Source organism: Salvia miltiorrhiza, chromosome 2 (genome assembly GCF_028751815.1).
Source record: "Salvia miltiorrhiza cultivar Shanhuang (shh) chromosome 2, IMPLAD_Smil_shh, whole genome shotgun sequence".
Taxonomy (NCBI): Eukaryota; Viridiplantae; Streptophyta; class Magnoliopsida; order Lamiales; family Lamiaceae; genus Salvia; species Salvia miltiorrhiza.
This window is the reverse complement of record NC_080388.1, coordinates 50,883,817-50,904,014: the sequence shown is the minus strand read 5'-3', so window position 1 is coordinate 50,904,014 and position 20,198 is coordinate 50,883,817. Positions and strand designations below refer to the sequence as shown.

At 37.2% G+C, this 20,198-nt stretch overlaps 3 protein-coding genes across 3 annotated transcripts; all 3 read right to left on the bottom strand.

The window, feature by feature from the left end:
• Positions 1-2,903: 2,903 nt before the first annotated feature.
• On the bottom strand, positions 2,904-6,145 carry LOC131010043 (receptor kinase-like protein Xa21). The gene is made up of 2 exons (XM_057937440.1): positions 3,475-6,145; positions 2,904-3,401 (listed from the first exon to the last, which is right to left on the bottom strand). Exons 1-2 carry the CDS (start codon positions 6,131-6,133, stop codon positions 3,025-3,027), a joined length of 3,036 nt encoding a protein of 1,011 aa, XP_057793423.1. The 5' UTR covers positions 6,134-6,145; the 3' UTR covers positions 2,904-3,024.
• A 3,088-nt stretch (positions 6,146-9,233) lies between these two features.
• On the bottom strand, positions 9,234-12,087 carry LOC131010042 (calcium-dependent protein kinase 11-like). The gene is made up of 7 exons (XM_057937439.1): positions 11,311-12,087; positions 10,933-11,076; positions 10,566-10,718; positions 10,371-10,486; positions 9,961-10,128; positions 9,663-9,887; positions 9,234-9,592 (listed from the first exon to the last, which is right to left on the bottom strand). Exons 1-7 carry the CDS (start codon positions 11,855-11,857, stop codon positions 9,434-9,436), a joined length of 1,512 nt encoding a protein of 503 aa, XP_057793422.1. The 5' UTR covers positions 11,858-12,087; the 3' UTR covers positions 9,234-9,433.
• A 513-nt stretch (positions 12,088-12,600) lies between these two features.
• On the bottom strand, positions 12,601-19,027 carry LOC131010041 (uncharacterized). Its single transcript, XM_057937438.1, has 9 exons — positions 18,679-19,027; positions 18,030-18,151; positions 17,466-17,673; positions 16,821-17,397; positions 16,461-16,712; positions 16,194-16,385; positions 16,046-16,120; positions 13,492-15,954; positions 12,601-13,109 (listed from the first exon to the last, which is right to left on the bottom strand). Exons 1-9 carry the CDS (start codon positions 18,837-18,839, stop codon positions 12,816-12,818), a joined length of 4,344 nt encoding a protein of 1,447 aa, XP_057793421.1. The 5' UTR covers positions 18,840-19,027; the 3' UTR covers positions 12,601-12,815.
• Between the last annotated feature and the right edge of the window lie 1,171 nt (positions 19,028-20,198).

Here is a 20,198-nt window from a genome sequence, read left to right as displayed (position 1 = left end):
TTCAAATATTATAAATTAATTAAAATTAATCTAATTAATATTAATTTTAATCTAACAAAATAATTAATAAATAAATCAAATAATTAACGAGAACGAAAGCGTACGGTAGTGGTCGGCGGCGGAGCGGTGGCGATGGCGGTGTCGGCAACAGCGCGGCGTCGTTCAACTAATTAAATGTTAAAGAAATAAATTAATTAAATGTGAAAGTGAGAGATAAAGAGAAAGAGAGAGAAATAATACCTGCAGGGGTGGCTGGCCGGCGGCGGTGGACTGACGGCGGCGGCGGCTGCTGGGTCGGCGAGGAGGCGCGGCAGGGGGCAGGGAGAAGGGTTTGAGGGCTGCGCGTGATTGCTGTGAAAGAAAAGGGGATCTGAAGTCGTTTTTTATTTAAAGAATTACCGGCGGCATTTTGCCGCCGCTAATTAACGGCGGCAATGCCGCCGTTAATCAACAATTTTTTTAAAATTAAAGTTAAATTAAATTAATTTGAAATTACCGGCGGCGAGCCGCCTCTAATTACCGGCGGCAAAATGCCGCCGGTAATACCGCCGTTAAAGAAAAAAACCGACCCGCCTTCTTTCGGCGTCGTTGGGCCGCCGATAATTACCGGCGGGCGTTTCGCCGCCGGTAATTTCCCCGGTAATACTCGGTTTTTTTGTAGTGTATAATGAAACAAATTATAATTCATTCATAATCATTACAGCATTGATAATCTTAACAATTTTTTAACATGAAAGTCAATTAAATTATCTCTTTAGAACCGATTCAGTTGGAGCTGCCTACTTTCCACCCACATAAAATATTGGAGTATTGGAAATTAATTGCATCGACTTGGGGTCATGCTATTACTCTTATTTTATTTATTTTTAGGGTGCATAAGTTAACTTAATAAAAAATACTAATTAATAATTACTTAATACTCTTTCCATCCCATTGATAATTAGACATTACTGTTCGGCATGATTATTAAGAAGAAAAGTGATTAAAGGATAAAAGTGATATAAAATGGTGAAGTCCACAACTTTTTATGAGAGACGGTGTTTTCTTTTTCGAAACAAACCATTATCAATAGGACAGACCAAAAAGAAAAGTGAACCATATATTATCCATGAGACGGATGGAGTATTAATTGTTTATCGACTAGGAAGCTTAATCTGAATAACGAACACAAACTTGATGAAATATTGAAAAGAGTGAAGAAATACCAACACTGAGAAGAAAATGAGGTCGGAGCGGTTGAAGTCTTCTGTGATTCTGTATTGGCCATACATATTGTTAATGATGCTTACAAAAGAGAGTCAGGGGATTTTTTAGGACAATAATTTATGTTGATTTGAAAATTAGGACAAAAACTTTCGGATTTGTAAAAATAGGACACTAATTTTTTTTAGAGTAAAAATAGGACACTAATTAATAAGCGTCGTAAAAATAGGACATTTCTCGGCCGATAATTGGCCGAAAAATGTCCTGCGGATGCAACACTTATTAATTAGTGTCCTATTTTACTCTTAAGAAAAATTAGTGTCCTATTTTTACAAGTCCGAAAGTTATTGTCCTAATTTCCAAATCAATCTAAGTTACTGTCCTAAAAAGCCCTCGAACTCTTACAAAAGATTAGAACTAAAACCTGGATCAATGTAGCCTATTGGTTGCAGTTGAACTGCTTCTCTCTATAGATGACAAGTTCTCTGAAATGTTTGCGAAATCTCCAGTTAATGTTAGTAGGCTTCAAATCTGCATGCAAGTACTCAACTGCAGATGCAATATCAATATTTAGCCTTTGAATAATACTGAGAGTTCTGCCTTGTTCCTCATAATTGGGATGGAGATTTGAGTAAGTTCCTGTGTCTTATGTCTCTTAATCCATTGCATTCTGATGCCAAGCTTTTACTAAGAAGATTAAGCACTGCACCTCTCTTCATCATCATTGATATATATACACACATCCAAATCTCCCAGCACCAAGAAGATTCGACTCTGCTAGTACCCTTCAAGAGGTTGTTGGATATGTAGGGATAGGTGAAGTGCAACAGAAATGAAAGAAAGCCTAAAAATTTCTGGAGGTAATGAACCGCTCAGATTGCCTAACAGTTGCCAAGACTTTGCGGCGGCAAGGGATGATATAATAGTGTCAATATCTCCCTTCATAAAGGGATTGGGGTGAGCTGAAAGATCAAATCTATAGTATGCGTTATTTTATTTGATAAAAGTAAAAATATAAATATAATGTTATATTTTATTGTTAATTAGTAATTTGGTCTATTTAATTCTTCAAGTATAGTAAAATCTTTTTAAAATAATACTCAATAAATTAATAAATTCTATAATCTAATAAATTTTTCTTGTCCCAACTCGGGTCAATTCAAAAAATTATCAATTTTAATAAAATAATAATAAAATTTAAAAGATGGTGATTTAATTCGCTACACATCAAAAGTCACGTTAAAATTACAATTTTGAAATAGTTCGTGATTTTATTTCTCAAATCTCATTCTTTCAAATTATTAGCAGAAAGAACGTACGTTGTACGTGTAATTAATGTTATTTTAATTGATAATCTATTATTTAAAAAATCTATTAATTCATTACTTTTATTAGATAATTTATTGGATGAATATATTTATTTATAAGCCTTATCAATAGATGTACATATAAAGTATTCTTTATAGATTTGGGTGACAAATAATATATTTTTTTTGGATGGATATATTTATTTATAAGCCTTATTTAGTATAGATATAATATAATTGACACAATTACCCTTAAAATTAAATACTATGTAATAGGAATTATGATAGTAGAATATAATCTATATTTTGTGGCCAATACACTTTTTCTATTAGTATAGATTATTTCTTATTTCTGAAAATGAGTTCATATCATGGTTTGCTAATTACTTAGTATTGTTTCAAATAGACTTGCTGTATTAACACATCATGAACAAAATCATCACAACCGATATATGAAACTAGATACATTCTTGAGAAGAAAAATGAAAGAAATACATAACACAAAACATCTGTTTCAATGTTGATAGGTAGCAACATTTCTACCACGTCTGTCTGCAAGAAAAACATTTCTAATCTTTTTCAGCTCATTCACAACCTCTGCCATGCCCATGCGATCTCTAGGAAGTTCCTTTGAGCAACTCACTCCAATACTCAAAATCGAAACAATGCAAGTTCGATATTTCTCACCTTGGTTAAGTTGTTGATGCAAAAATGGATCCACTACTTCCATTACACGGTTTGGTAATGCATTGCTAACGAAATCATGGAGATTTAGATACCCCTCGAATGCATCAGTAGTTGTGGGCCTTCTGTTTGTGAACATCTCAAGCACAAGAATTCCGTAACTATATACATCCCCTGTTGTTGATGCCACGTAGTTCATGCCATATTCTGTGTAGACCCAAATACACTTATATATACACATAAATTAATAATTGGCAATTAAAAAAGGTTAGAAGTTAACCTGGAGCAATGTAGCCTATGGTGCCCTTGATTGCAGTTGAAGTACTGCTCCCTTCCGTTGACGACGACAAGTTGTGTGAAATGCTTGAAATAATTTTGGCTAATCCAAAATCGCCAACGTGGGCGACCATTTCTTGATCCAAGAGAATGTTACTCGGCTTCAAATCTCCATGAATAACAGTGGAGTCAGTACCACAGTGCAAATACTCAGCTGCAGATGCAATATCAATAGCAATATTTAGCCTTTGAATAGTACTCAGAGTTCTGCCTTGTTCCTCAGAATCATGATGCAGCCAACTCTCGAGACTTCCATTGGGCATAAATTCATACACCAATGCCTTGAAATCATTCCCTTGAAAATCAGTGCTGTCACACACGCTCACAATCTTGACAAGGTTTCTGTGTCTTATGCCTCTTAATGCATTGCATTCTGATGCCAAACTCTTACTAGCTCCTCTTGCGTTAAGATTAAGCACTTTCACTGCTAAATCTGTGTGCTCATCATCATCATTGATTATACTTCCTTTATACACAGATCCAAATCTCCCTGCACCAACTAAATTGGCCTCCGAGAATCCACCCGTGGCATTCAAGAGATCTGCATAAGATAACCTCAAGAATCCAGCTATGGCGCCTTCGAGGGCTCCAACATTTTGCAGTGCTCGACGCCTGTACATGATCACACAGAAGCACACTGCAAGCGCTAGGCATACAGATCCAACAATAGTTGGGATCAAGATTTTCCCCAAATCGTTCTTCATCGAATTTGCTGACGATGATGGACAAGAAGGAAGGTTTAGGGTTGCAATACCTCCGCACAAGTCGTGGTTTCCTTCCAACGATATTGCACTTTCATTCTGAAAAACTCCAAGAGTAGGGACTTCACCTTGCAGCGCATTGAAAGAGAGGTTTAGATATAGAAGACGAAGCTCGACCAGAGACCTCGGAATCATTCCTGAAAGATTATTCTGCGAAAGATCCAAATATTCTAAACCTCTCAAAGCCCTCAGGCTGTCAGGTATCTCTCCTTGAAGAGAGTTCCCCTCGAGGCGAAGGCGATTCAGCATCACACAGCTGCTTAAAGAAGTTGGGATGGTTCCTGATAATCTGTTGTAGGAAAACCCCAAATCCACAACATTTCTCAAAGCCCCAACTTCCGGTGGAATAGCACCAATCAAGGCGTTATGAGATAGGTCGATGAAAATAGAAATGGAGGAAAGCCTCATGATTTCTAAGGGTATTGAACCATTGAGATTGTTGTATGAAAGATCTAAGCTCAACAAGTTGTTACAGTTTCCAAGACTTTGAGGTATACTCCCAAAGAGACTGTTAAACCCTAAGCGAAGATGGTTCAACAAAGTCAAGTTGCCAAATGATGACGGCATCTCATCAGTCAGCCTGTTTGCTCCGAGGTAGATCTCCTGCAACTTATCAAGATTGCCAATGGAGGAAGGGATTGGACCTTGGAGATCATTGAGCGAAGCTGACAGAGTAGACAGACCCACGAGGCTCCCAATGCTAGATGGAATGCTTCCACTTATCTGGTTTTGATGAAAACTTAAGAAAGACAAGTGATTGGAAAGATTGCCAATGGAATCCGGCAACGAGCCGGTGAAAAGGTTATCGGACAATGTCACAACTGTAAGGTCAGTGCAGTTTGCAAGGGATGATAAAATAGTATGAATATCTCCCTTGAAATGGTTAGACGTAGCCATGAGGTTTCTGAGAGTGGAAAGATTTGCTAAATCTATCATATTTCCGGTGAAATTGTTTGAAGACACACCTATGCTTTCGATGAGGGAGGAATTCGACAGCGAAGCAGGAAGCTCTCCGGAGAAACGATTGAAGCCCAGATCAAGAAACCTGAGCTTGGGAAGGGTAAAGACTATGTCGGAAGGTATGGTGCCATGGAGTTGGTTGGAACCGAAGGCGAATTCCTCCATGCTCGAGAGGTTATAGAGGCCCCGTGGAATCGAACCAGTCAAATTGTTGGCGAACAGATATAGATACCGCATTCTCCGGAGTCGAACCAGCGACTCCGGAATCTCCCCCACAAGGCCGCAATATGTCAAAGAGAGTTGGAAAAGGTTGGTGAGGTTTCCTATGAATGGTGGGATAGTCCCCGAGAAGAGGTTCCTCGACAGGACAAGCTGTTGTAGCCTGAGCAGGGAGCCTATCTCGGGGACTATGGGTCCGGTGAGCTGGTTTCGGATCAAATCAAGTAGATAGAGATCTGGACAATGTGATAGGTTGGTTGGAATCCCACCTGTGAAAGAATTGTTGCCCAGCTCCAGCGATTGAAGCCTTCTCAGTCGACCTATCTCCTGAGGGATTGGGCCGAATAGTCTGTTGTTTTGCAAGTCGATGTTTCTGAGGAAAGAAAGGTTACCTATGTGAGGGGAGAGAGATCCCTCGAGGCCTTGGGAGCGCAGAGAGAGAGAGATGACTCTGTCTGGATGCTTTCTGCTGCATGCGACGCCGTTCCACCTGCAGAAATGGGTTGTCTCGTTCCACGAGCTCAGAGGATCGTTGCGTATGGATTTCTTGAAGGCGAGGAGAGCTTCGAGATCGGTGTGGTTGGTGGAGTGTGAAGGAGGAATGGTGGTCATGAGTGGTAGTAAAACTAAAATCAAAGGGATGGAGATGGAAGGTTTTGCCATGGTGTTTTTGGGTTTGCATGCATGTTTCAATTGAAGAACAGATTATTTATATATGTACCAAATTTTCTAAATAATTTTATACGTATATAGATGTGAATGATCACAGTTGAAGAAACTTTAGGGAAACTACACTTATTCAACTTCCAGTCTACTTTGGCGTCCACTTTATTTTCAACTTGCAATATACTTAAAAAATCGTTGTTGGTTTTAGACATGCTTAGTTTCAACTGAATAGATGATGACATGTCTTTCTCTTATCCATCTCTTTGGTGTCTTGCTTCATGTCCAACTTTTTTTTACAAGTTTTTAATCTTTTTCGTTATTTTTAATTTATTACTATATTTTAATAGTATGATTTTAAAATACTTAATTACTAATCAACTAGAAGTCAACAACTCAATTATAATTTATAAGTATTTTTAATATTTAATTAATAAGATTAATTAATCTAAAGTTATGGTACATAGTTTTTAAAATTTTCAATTTTTATTGATAAATTTTAATCAAAATTTATTATATAATATATTTTCATTTAATAATAAATAATTATACATTAAATAATAGAATTAACAGTGGAACACAATAAATTGTAAAATCTCATCCTACAAACGAGTGGGCATATATGATTTTTTAAATTGCCACACAGCCTGTGTTTCTCGGAATGAGATCCAATGTTTCTCGATTAAATTTTGCACTAGTGTGTATAAAGTCATGCTCAACTTCGTCAAGTCATTTTTCAGTTCGGTAAACATTTTGGAATTATCTATGTTCCAATCTATAGTTCTATATAGTGTAAAAAGTATTTTGGATATAAAATATAGATTAATAGATAGCCTATTATATCTCTATTACTATTTAATTTTAAAGATAATTATGTAAATTATATATATATATTTAAAAATATATATTAATTCATTAGATATCTAAAATTTATTTGATATATATTTAAAATTATTTTTGGAATCCTGAAACACATAAATATACTATAGAATCTAACTATTTAACTAGATAAATAAATAAATAAAAAATTGGACCTAAGGATTTTATCGATTTAGAGATATTAATATATCGATAAATTAATAATTTGTAATTAATAGAGTATTTTTTAATATAAAAAATTATAATTTTAAATAAAGTTAAAATGTGTAAAAACAAATGAGATATATTATTTAATTAAATAAATACATGTATCTATCAATTCATTGTGGTTGTTATTACTGGAGATGGAGATCGTAATGATGATTAAGCTGAAGATGATTATGTTTATATTTTAGCAAGTTATCATAATTTTCATAATTGTTATATTTTAATAATTATTAATTTATAATATTAATAAGACCTATATACTTATAAAGAAATTCTCTAAAAATTAGTACTATTATTTTATTATTTTATTAAAATTGATTATTTTTTAAATTGATCTAAATCGGAACCAAAGAAATTTATTAGTTTATAGAGTTTATTAATTTATTTGACTATTCTTTTAAAGAGGTTTTTAATATTAGAATCAAATAGATCAAGTTGTTAAATTAAAATTTAAATATTATATTTGTATTTTTTATTTTTATGAAATAATATAACAACATACGCGACTTCTATTAATAGTAAATTAAAAATAACACATTATTGAAACGATTTATGAAGTGTGTCTAAAACTGAAATTGGAGCAACGTTTTTTGGGACTTTGAAACTGCCAAACTTTTTCCCACCAGAGATGATGAATATGAAATCTGAAGGAGCCCACGAAGTCGTCTTAATTATTGTGAACACAACATGTCTCTCAACTTGCATTAAATATTGGATGTGATGCAACTTTACATTGACTTGAGCCCCTTGTTTCACTTTCTCTGTAACTTTAGGTCAAATAAAGCAACTATAATCAATTTATAATTAATATTATAATAACCTAGATATATCCTAACAACTTTTTGAAAATTGATCATAGTCATAACAACATTCACATAAAATCTTGGTTGTAAACATACAAATAATCTTTCCCCATTTAGATCTGAACCAACACTGAAGCTGCATCAGCTCAGGCTGCATTTGCTATTTCCAAGACATGGTGCCTAACTTCATTGCAATGGATCTGCATCGTTGGATCATGAATTCACACATTTTTTAAAGCATCGATATCCACTACTTTTTCAATAAATTTGAACACTATGTGACGACTAATTTCTCGATACATAAATATTTTGCAGCAGCTCCCAATTGTCCAAGAAATGCCAGCTTAATTTTGTAAATAAACAGATATTATCAATATTTGCCTTGAAATTTTCGTCAAGACAAATTAAAATGGAGAAGATTTCTAAGAAACTAAGCAACAAGATTGGCATTTTTATTATCAAAAAGTGTCGGGAAAAAAATAATAATAACTTGCTAGCAAGCTAGAAAATAGCATAAGATGATACAATTATGGAATCACTATTCTTAATTAGGAATCTGGAAATAATTGAAGCGCTAGCATAAATCATTTTTGGGGAAAAAAGTAATAAAATTCAACATAACTTAATTACTTTTTGACATCACATTGAGCTTATATGGATTCTAGGCTAGCTTCTAGCAACATCAGTTCTCTATCCGCACAACTCATCATAATTGTTGAACTACTTGTAAGAATTAATAAGATAGGAGTATCTTTTTATTTAATAAAATATTTTAACTCTTCGTAGCAGGCAGATTGCATATATAAGCTCTACAAACACCTTCTAATTAATCTTGTCATTAAGGGATTTTACGATAAATTATAAGCAAAGTTATCAGCGTGGCTAGGCAATACATTAGATGATAGTGTTTCAATTGTTTATTAGAAAATTAATCTGTTTAACATATGCATATTTAAAACAACGGCAAAAAAAAAAGAAAAAAAGTTGTTGAACTTGGAAGAAATGTTCAAAATGAGTAAGTAGCAAGATCGTAGAATATAATCATAACTCAAGAATAACAAGCACTTTGTAATAGATATTGGAGATAATTTCGATTTTCATGAGTAGCCAGAATCAAGCCATCGTAGCTTGCAAGAGGCTTGTCCGTTATGCAAGTGCTACCTCAAAAGATAAACATTTGGAGGCTGTGAAAAGGAAATTAATGATGCATCTTGTTACTACAAATTATATTACTCTTCTCAAAAAGAATAAAAAAGAAAACTACTACAAATTACTAAGAGCAGGAGAAGTAAGCAGTGACTTTTCTGTTTACAGCTCAACTAGGAAATGTTTGTACCATAAAAATAAAAAGCTCAAGATTACATTTGTCAGAAACATATACAAAAAAAAAGGTGAAAAGATAGTCTTAATTTTACTCGTCGTCCTCCTCGTCCTTGCTGCTATCTTGTTTGCCTTGGAGAGCATCCGCCAAGTTAAAGTTAAGATTTCCTCTCATGGTTCTTGAACTAATTCCACCACCATTGCCTTTCCTCATCATCGTTGCGAATTCGCCGTAGTCAATGCGACCATCCTTGACATTACCAAACCATTTTCAATTTCAAGATTTAAGAGTAGTCTTGATGGGATATAGATATACTCACGTTGTCTATGTCGATTTCTTTAATGATCTCGTCTATCTGATCGTCTCCAAGGCCAAAATCTTTGCAAGCTTGTTGGAGCTCATCAGTGGTGATGTAGCCACTCCCATCTTTGTCGAAGAAAGAGAAAGCAGCAAGAAGATTTTCCTCTCTTTCCATTTTGTTAATGTGCAATGTTGCTGCTAGGAACTCACCGTAGTCTATAGTCCCATTGTTGTCGATATCAGCCTGCAATTAAACAAAGTTAACATTTCAGATGTAGCATGTTTTGGGTTTTATAGAAAATGTAGAATGTACGCACCGCGTTCATTAGTGAAAGGATCTCCGATTCCATTAGTTCGGAGCCGACTTTTTTGAGACCATGTTTGAGTTCCTCAAACGTTATTGTCCCACTGTTATCTGCGTCCAGCATGCTGAATAACTGTCTCAACCCGCCGATCTCTTCTTCCGACAGCCTTTCCGCTATAACCTGCACCTTACCCACTTCAATCTTTTGGAGATCAAAAACTTGCATAGAGTTTATTAATGTAAAGATTAAAACATCAATTAACACTAAACATATTCTGGCATATAGTGAATTGAAGGGACTAACTAACAAGAGTGGATGCTTTTTTATTTTATTTTTACTATCTTAAAATTGGCATTAGTCCGGTCTCGATCAATTCCAGCCCCCCAAATAGGATTTGGCAGCGGAATCTAATGGATACGTACACGAAGAGCCATCTTCTTGAGCTTGTTCATGGCCGAGAACTGCTTCAACCGCGACAAGACAGCGGATCCGAGAGGCTTGTCAGGAGCGACCGTGTCGTCCACGATCCATGGATGGCCTGTTACAAAACCTTAATTCTGTTATGGCGGAAATACAACGAGGAATGGAGAAGATGCGGAGGGATCGATGCTACTAACATAGGACTTCGTGAGCAGATATTCTTTGTTTAGGATCTCTTTCAAGCATCTTTTTCACAAGATCTTTGGCGCTGTCTGAAATGTGGGGCCATGGTTCCGACACGAAATCTATCTTGCCTTTTAAGATTTGTCTGAAGATCCCGTTATCAGTTTCTGCAAGTCCCAGAAACACAAAATTTATGAGTTCCAAGCGTCCAAATCTGAAAGCGGCGAAAAACATAGAAATTGGAGAAGAGGCAATGGCGGATGTAGAAATATATATAGCTGGGAGGAGCTAGAATTAAAAGTTTCAAGAAAACATAAAATAAAATTGTAAGTAAATAAAAATGGTTGGAGGGTGCTTAAGCTCCCGAGTATAAAGGTTTACCTGCCCAAAATGGAGGAACACCACATAGCAATATGTAGAGAATCACACCGGCACTCCATACGTCGATTTCCGGCCCATAGTATTTGTGCAGAACTTCGGGCGCAACGTAGTAAGGACTTCCCACAACGTCGGAAAGATATTGCCCTAGAAGAGTAAAAAGACAAGCTTAAATCAACTTCATCTAAATCATCGATTTATGTTGATCCCTACAATGATTCAGGAAATTCATCAAACACCTTATACGCATTCCATAATGTCGGGTTGTTTTGCAGGTATAAGTTCTCAATATGCTCATCTTCTAGATTTCTTGAATGCTTCATTCAGGAAATACATCAAATGCACTCTCATAAAAAAACGCAGGGATCCATATATATATACCTGGCTTATAGAAAACAGACAAGCCGAAATCGGTGGCCTTGAGCTTGGCATCCTCATCGGGCGTATCGAAGAGGAAATTCTCGGGCTTGAGATCACGATGCATGACACCGAGGGAGTGGCAGGCCTCGACGACACCGACGATGGTCTTCATGAGCTGGGCGGCCTTCCTCTCGCTGTAGTGGCCCTTCTGGACGATGCGGTCGAAGAGCTCGCCGCCCTTGCAGAGCTCCATGACGAGGTGCACGAACATGTTGTCCTCGTAGGTGCCCTTGATCCGGACCACGCTGGGGTACTCGGAGAGGTGGTGCATGATCTGGATCTCCCGCCACACATCATCGCAATCTTCTTTGCAGAGGAGCTTGCGCTTCGGGATGGACTTGCACGCGAATTCCAGCCCCGTCGCCTTCTCTATGCAGTGGTACGTCGTGCCGAACTGCCCCTGCCCGAGCTTGCGCCCCAGGCTGTAGTGGTCGCGCAGCCGCGGCGTTTGGTACGGGAGGATCGTTGCCGACACCTTTGATGTTGATCCCGTCGATCGTTTCTTCATCTTCCTTGATTTCAAAGGAACAAACTAATTTGGTTTTTGATGGAAAAAGTTTTTTCTTTTGTTTATTATTTTTTCTTAAGGAAACTAACTAACTTTTGGTTTTTGGCTAACGGTATTTGGCGGGGTTTGTGGTTGCGCATAGTTCACTACAGTTTTTTCCCTTTTGGAAAATGTGTTTTTTTATTTTGCCGATTGGGACTTACTTTTTTTTCGCCTTTTGGAATGAATATGAATAGTTCGTATCACCATCCAACTATAGATATATAATCTCTTTAAAAAGGGTAGATTAATTAATGGAGTTGGAGTTTATGCAGTTACACTTTTCACTCTATAGTTTGTGGAGTGAGGATAACTGATTTTGTGCTTGTGTGAAGACGTTGCAGTTACATCGCCATCTTTTTATTATTATTTTTTTTTTAAATCATCAAATTTTATTGAATTTGTAGCCCCAAACAATGTCATTGACTCATTATATTTTAAAATCATGTGAAAATTACGAATTCGAATAAATGTTGTATTGTTTACACCAAACAACCCAAGAATATATACATCTGTTTGATACTCGCTCCCCCATGTAATTTCGAGTACTTGTGAGCGTATAGAAAACGAAATCATCTAAGATGCATATCAACAACGGGCATCTCAACTGTTGGAGTGAAGTATTAAGATAATAAAATTAATACAATTTGAAAAAATTGTGATAGAAGTGATGAGTTTGAAAAATCAGAATACAATTAATACAATTACTAAAGATTAGGATATATTGAAAATTTGCAAAGATATGGATAGAATTGATAAGATCACTAATGATCACCATAGAGTTGATCATTAAATTAACCCTACAAATAAGGTATATACATAAGTTATGAAGAGGTTGAATATATATTTGAGACCCCCCTCAATTTTCCAATGACCGAAGGCGACTGCCTCAATCGCCTCATGGATTAGCTATGAGTCGTTAGGCCGTCCACAAGCTGTGCATCTTGTTCAGCTGACCGAAATCGGGCGATTTTAGGGAAATTTTGTAAAGCTCTGAAAGCTTTTTCACATCGGAAGATTTACTAGGGGTTTGCTGAGTGTTGACAGAATTTTTATTTGCTCTTGCCGAGCGAGCTGTGGCCAGCATACTCTTCAAGACTGTTTGAAGCTGACTCCAAAATTTAACACAAAGTTCGGGAGTTTGATCACGTAGCGATGTGCTTTCAGATGCATGGCGTCCTTCGAGTAGGCGAGTTAGGGCCGATTCAAGCATCTGTGCAGATCAACACGATTAACACATAAGCTAGAGGTGTCTGCTAAACCACAACATCAGTAAAGAGGCATGATTCCAGTCTAATAGAATTGCGCAAAAGCAGTTTCGTGCCAACACTAACAGTAGCAGTGACATAACGTTCCTGTCTTCTTACACCCCACAGTATAAAAATTTATAAGAAAGAGCACATAGGTAACACGTTATTTTTGCCTAATAATGCAACAAGAAGAACAGATGACGTAAGAAAGCAACACATTCAACATGATAGCTTGTATGTAGTGATCTTCTGTGAGGATAGTGTCTGGTCAAGAAAGATATGCATTATCATTTCATAAATAAAATAGTGGAGAATCATGTACACGGAGACAAGCTGAAGACATACCGTGCTTGAGTGAAGGTAACTTGAAAGGCTAAACGACAAAGCTGATCTATCAATAAGGATAGTCAAGAACATAGTGGCGTGTGTTTTTGGCCCATAGAAATCAATGGATTTTTGCCAATTCCTTTCTGCCAGGGCAGCATACTGCTTTACCTTTTGAACAACACTGCTTTCAACTTTATTTAAAGTGTTTTTCTTTTGATCAGACTCCATAAACCTCAAAATGCAATCCCTTTGATAAGAAGCAAGTTGAAAATGAGCATATGCAGCCTCTTGCCACCTCACCTCACCGAGTGACTCATAGACAGCCAAGGCCTCCCGGATTGCATCATTTGCTGATATTTCATGCTTCCTGTGTTCAATTTGAGATTGACTGGTTGAAGAACTAGAGCAATCTTCCAGAACACCATTTTCATAAACCTCGGCGACAGTATTTTCCCTTGCTAGTAGCATACCAAGTTTCAGATACGTATGTGCAAACTGTGTGTTCACTTCATTTTTCACACTGCTGGATAGAGGACCCACTTTTTCAACAAAAGCATTTAGCTCTGTTTTGGCAGCTCCGTAGTACCTGAGTGCTTCCCTGTACTGTAATTTGGCAGTCTCGAGTGCCTGCAAATATGCATTTTGGAACATGGCATGTTTCTTGAGACTTTCAACTTTTGATACCATATCTTCTGCTAATGCGCGTCGTCCGTGGCCCAAGTTACAGTTGATCAGGATGACATTGGTGTGATCCTCTACTTCTCTAAATGCATCTATTGCCTTGGCAAAAGCAGTTTCAGCTTTGCTCAAATCCTTCCTTTCGAGCCTGTTTCTCCCTAATTCATTGCACACCCATCCTTTCTTTTTAAGTACTGATTGTAATTCGGTTGAACTAGGAGGAAGCCTACCCATAGCTTTGAGAGCCTCTTCATAACAGCTTAGTGCACCAGACAGATTATAGTCTGCATCTCCACTCACAGAACCTCGCAAGAATTTAAATATACCACCACGTTTAGCTGCAGACTTTCCTTTGGAAATAGCTTCTGGATGAGTTTCTTCTACACACCTTGCATTATCTTTTTCTTTAGAAACATCATCTGTTTCAGAGCTGGCAGTTTTCAAATTCATCTCCTCCATTGCATCTGAAATCCTAAAATTTTCATTCCTGCTATCTTCACAGGTACCACTGTTCTGATGCTTTATATGTTCGGCTCCATAAGTTTTTTTCAGGCCCATTTTCTGAGAAACATGATTATTGCTGTCCCCAGTATGTGTATAGAGGCTGTTTCTGCCATACGGTTTCTTGCTCTGCTTTCTACCATAAGCAGATGGGTATGCATCCCGAGCACTGCTGCTGGCGCTGCTGCCGCTACTGGCCCTGTCACTCTGGCAGCTGCAGTTCACCAAAGAACAAGAACGGCAGTTTTCGGTAAATTGCCCAATCTTCTTCTTCAGTCTTACAACCTCCTTCAATACTTCAGATGATATTTTCAAGCTCGTCGTGCATTCTTTCACTTCTCTTTGGCTTGAGACATCTTGACCTTTCTTCAAATAAAAGTCAACGTGTACGTCCCCCACCAGAGTCCAAGCTTTAGACCAGAAGAGGTAATTAGAAGACAAAAGAACATCACTATTCATACCAGACTTTACATTTTCACTTTTGCCATCATTCTGGGTGAATGAACTACAAACCATGGAAGAAATGAATCCTGTGTCTTGAGGCATTGATCCATAGACCAAACAAGCCAACTCTACAACCTTCAAAGCCTGATACAGTTGGCCATCATCTTTATAAACTTGACCAAGTGCCAAATAAGATTCCCCCAACAATAGAACAAGTTTCCACAATTTATCATCTATTTTTGATGTGGGGAGCCACTCCCTAATATCACAAACTTCAATACAATCAGAGTCTCCACAAGCACAGACAGAGAAATCCATTGACGAAGACAGATCATCTTCAACTTCATTTTCAAGGTTCAGATCTTGCCTGGCAGTCTGAAGTTGCCTTGTCCATCTGAGTGACTTGATGGCTTGAGAAACATGATGTATAGCGGCAAGTTTAGAGGATAGTGGATCAGAAACAGTCTGGACAAGATCTTCGGTTTTTTTCAGCAAATTAGAGGCAGCAAAATCATAGCTATCAACATCTGAAGCATTCCTACTTCCTGCTGTCATATCTACTACTTCAGGCATTCCAGATGATATCTCTTGGCCAAATGACTTCTGAGAAGTCTTTTCTTGTTCCACATGTTGTAGAGATCCTGCATTTTCAAGCTTTTCGACTGCACTAACAGGCGGATAGACAATATCTTGAATACTTGATGTTGAAATGCCACTTATAAACTCCACTGACTCTTCTTCAGCATCAGAAATAATAACTTCTGACTTTACCGGAGGCACTGCAGATGTTAACTCAAACTCTTCATTGTAGGTCAAGAGGAGCCTTGCAAATTGTTCATGAGCAAGTGCTCGTACCACCTAGTCAAATATAATCATAATTAATATCACGCTGAATCTTGTGAATAATCAAATATATAAATTTTCACTCAGTTGAATTTAAGAAGCATACTAGATGATCTGGTTCGTCCAAGAAACTAAGACACTTTTGAAAAAAGCTTGCGCATCTTGCCCTGTTATTAGAAGACTGCAAATAAAGAATGATCAGCAAACAGTAGAAGGCAGAACATAAAACTGATCATCAAGGATTGGCAGTATACCATTGAGAGTGATAGTCTATGTGCAATTCGGTAAAGTAGGGTGCCCAGGGAGAGAACAGAATCACTTCTCCTTCCATAAATCAAAGATGGCAAAGAGCCAGTACCATCATGACAATTATCAGCAGAATGGTTTTTAGGAATGACAGAAAGATCAAACAGCTGTATGACATCTTCTCCAGCACTTTTATATAGCTGCAGATGGAAATAAAACAAATCTTACAACAGAGACAAGAAATATAAACCGAACAATCAACAGAAAATAAGTACCCAGTAAGCCCCAGGGTCTTGCTTGCAGTTTTCCTCAAGGAACCTCATAACAGAAAGACCATTTTGCTGGACAACATGAGGATGAAAAGCAGGAGTTCCATCATCAGATACACCTTTCAGTAGAAAAATATCATCAGTTTTTAAAAGCTCGTATCCCTGAACGACACCATTCTCGTGATAGCAGATGGCCAATTCAGGAACACTAGCCATAAAGTTGTCCAACCATGCCTCAAGCCAGGTCAATGGAGTGACCTGCAAATGAATATTCCTTGTGAGAAAAAAGAAGGAAAACGGATGGGGGGAGGAAAACATAGATTTTGTGGAGAAAATAATTATGATCTTTCTAATGTTAACACCCACCTTCCGTGAAACATCCCACAAATGCAAACTCACGGCTGCGAACTTTTCATTACTAAAGATTAGCAAGTCACTACCCAAAAGCATACGAAAATTATGGAACTGCCAGAATAGAATCCTTAGAAAATCATCTGCACCAACTTTTCTGTACTTTTCAGATTCTTGAACTGGGCATCTTGGCTTTTCTTTGACTTCTGAGACCTTCTTTAAAGCTTCACTACCTTTATGTCTTTTATTATTTTTCTTCCCCCAGAAAACATCATCCTCCTTTCCACCAGAGGGGAACTCTTCTTGATGGGCATATTTGTCTTCTTGAACAATGCCTTCACGCTGCCTACCCGGAGCATGCCCTTGCGTCGGATGGTTTGAGGATCCAAGCGACCCTTCACTTGATATGCATTCATCAGTGTAAATAGATGATTTAAACTGCTCATCCATTGAAGTGTTATGACTCGGAGGGCAATCACAAGCCTCCATTCTTACTGAATGCATAGCAAAGTTCAAAAACAAGGACTGATCTACACATTTTGGCTGATGGTTTTGCCTTCGGATAAGTTTTTCTCCCTCTTCAGTATCAGGCCTGTCAAACAACATTTGAGAACTAAAGCATTCAGAACAAAGAAAACTGCAATATGAATAGAATCCTACCCGCTATTCAGGACGAGTGTCTGTCCAACACGGTGAACTGCAATTGAGACTCGAGCCTTGGAGTATGGTATCTTAAAAAGTTGTTTTAGAATATCAGCTGGGGCTATCACATCTATCTCATCTCCATATTCTGTTAAGCCAGTTACAGCAAGTGCTTCCCCTTTCCTTGCAAGACTAGACGTAATAGGCGCACCTTGCCAGGATGAATCTGCCAGCATCAACATATTTTAACCACATGATAACATAGCTATAGCTCACAGGCAAGAGCTCACTAGCTCAGAAAAATGTCAAAAAAATCAAGGAAATACCATACTCCTTCTGATGGTCATAGTAAGATAAGAATTTCCATAACATTTATCAGATAAAAGGTTATGCGCGAGAAATGACATATCATCCGCTATGAACATGCAGTATTTGCTTCATGGACCAACGTTTATGGAATTATCACTTCTATCCTGTATTTTGTAGTATTTTGGTGCATGTCTATGTATTTTGCATTAGTCTTCTGTATGAGCTGGCCCCTAAATGATTAAAAATATTTCGAGAGAATGTAAGAATCGTTACCTCCATTTGTTCTTGCCTGTGTGGCTGCAACTGGTAGCACTCTTTCAGGAATACTTGATAGTAAAGGGAGCGCATTCAGATCAGTTTCTGTTGGAATCATCCGATACCTTGGAGCGCTTACCCTATGTTACCCAAAACTCAATTAAATAATATTACTCAAGCACGTGCATCATTGAAGTTCTAAATTAACAGAAACACTAATTTCTAAATGATACAAAAGGAGAGCCTAAGTGAAAACAAACACTATCTTGCACCACCCATGCTAATGTTTGATGTTTCCTAAACAAAAATACATTTATCATCTACCACATCCCTGTATTCAGTAAGCTTCACTGCTTGTAACACTCAGACGCAGATACACTTTAGAGACAACGCAATTTAAACTAATCAATGCTTGTACAGTTACAAAATACACATGGATTCCCTGCCAAACAGAACCCCAAACATAAACATACTAAAATATACTAAAAACCGCATCAACACAAACACGATCACCCTATCTTCTAGTCCAAAAACTGTTCCCACAATTCGACTCCGAAATTCATCATCCAAAGCAACGACCTCCTATCACCTCCAATTATGAATCCAACAAAAAGAAAAGCTAAAACAGATGTTATACTACCATTATTCAACAACAAGATTCACATACGTATTCGGAGACGGAACTAGCGCGGCGGAGCTAAAATCGTGAAAAGCCTCATCAGTGGTCACGGGAATTGAGCCGCAGAGAAAACCGACAGGCTTCGGCCGCGCGATTTCCAGTTTTCCGACGCATTGTAATTCCAGCGAGCCTGATCCTTGCTTCTCCATTTATCACTGAAAATACAGTATTAAGCAGCAGAGCAGAAATTACACATATAGGGTTTACAAAGCGACGTTCAATTTTGATGGTGGTCGAAGTTCGCTGCTCAATGGAAGTTGAGGTTTTTCTGAAGTGGTTTTTCCCTCTTATGCAAATCTCAGAAAAATTTTATGTAGACGACGTCTGGTTATTTCGGGTTTCATACTTATTTTATTTTAGTTTTTATTTCGGAGCATTTTTTATCTTTAGGCCTTTTTGTTTGGCAGGATATATTGTTGTCTGAAAATATAATTTTTGGGAATATAAATTTTGTAAATATGATTCCTGACAGATTACTCAATGTTCGGAAAAAATAAGAAAATTGTTAGAATTTTAAATTTTGTATTTGACTCAAATTTATCAAATACACAAAATATTAATTGAGTTACCATTAACAAACATTAAAAATATCTTACATATGTCATAATATTAAAATCTGTATTTGAATTTACTTAGTAGAAATTATTAAACTAATAACATAAAAAAAAAAAAAAAACACACGCACACAATACAAACTTCGAGGAGCGTGGTTGTAATTTCACGGCTTATAAACATTGGGCCTAATAAAACTTTTTTGGGCTCAGATGTGATATTGGGCTAATAAGAGTAATTGGGCCGCTTAATAAAAATCTAGCGCAAATTCTTGGGTGAGGTTGACCTCACCCTATGAGACGGGTCGGGTAGGGTCAGAGCGCGGGTTTGACGGGTCGGGTGGGTTTTGGGCGCGGGTCTGGGATACCAGAAATAAAGTACACATTCTCATTAATAAAAGTAACAATTATTGTGAACAAATGTAATACTTTAGAAACATTACATTTCATCATATCAATAGTTACTTTTCCTCAAGACAATGATTATTTGAATTATTATTTGAATTATTTCATCATATCAATAGTTACTTTTCCTCCAGACAATAATTACTTGAATTATTATTTAATTTTTTTTCTATATTCTATTTATTTTCTCCGTTATTCAAAGTAATTGTTATTATAATGAAAAGTAATTATTGATATGCAGAAATGTAATGTTTTGAAATTATTACATTTGTTCACAATAATTGTTACTTTTATTAATGATACTATGTACTTTATCCCAAACCCGCGTCCAAACCCGACCCGACCCGCGCCCCGACCCGACCCGACCCGTCTCACCCCATGAGGTTGACCTCACCCAAGACCAACTCAAAATCTAGTACTCCCTCCGTCCACGAAATGAGTACCCATTTGTGGACGGCACGGGTTTTAAGAAATGTGTGGAGTGTAGTGTGAATAGTTTAAGGGTCCCACTTTTTGAGTGTATTAATTAAAGAGATGTGTGGGGTACACTTT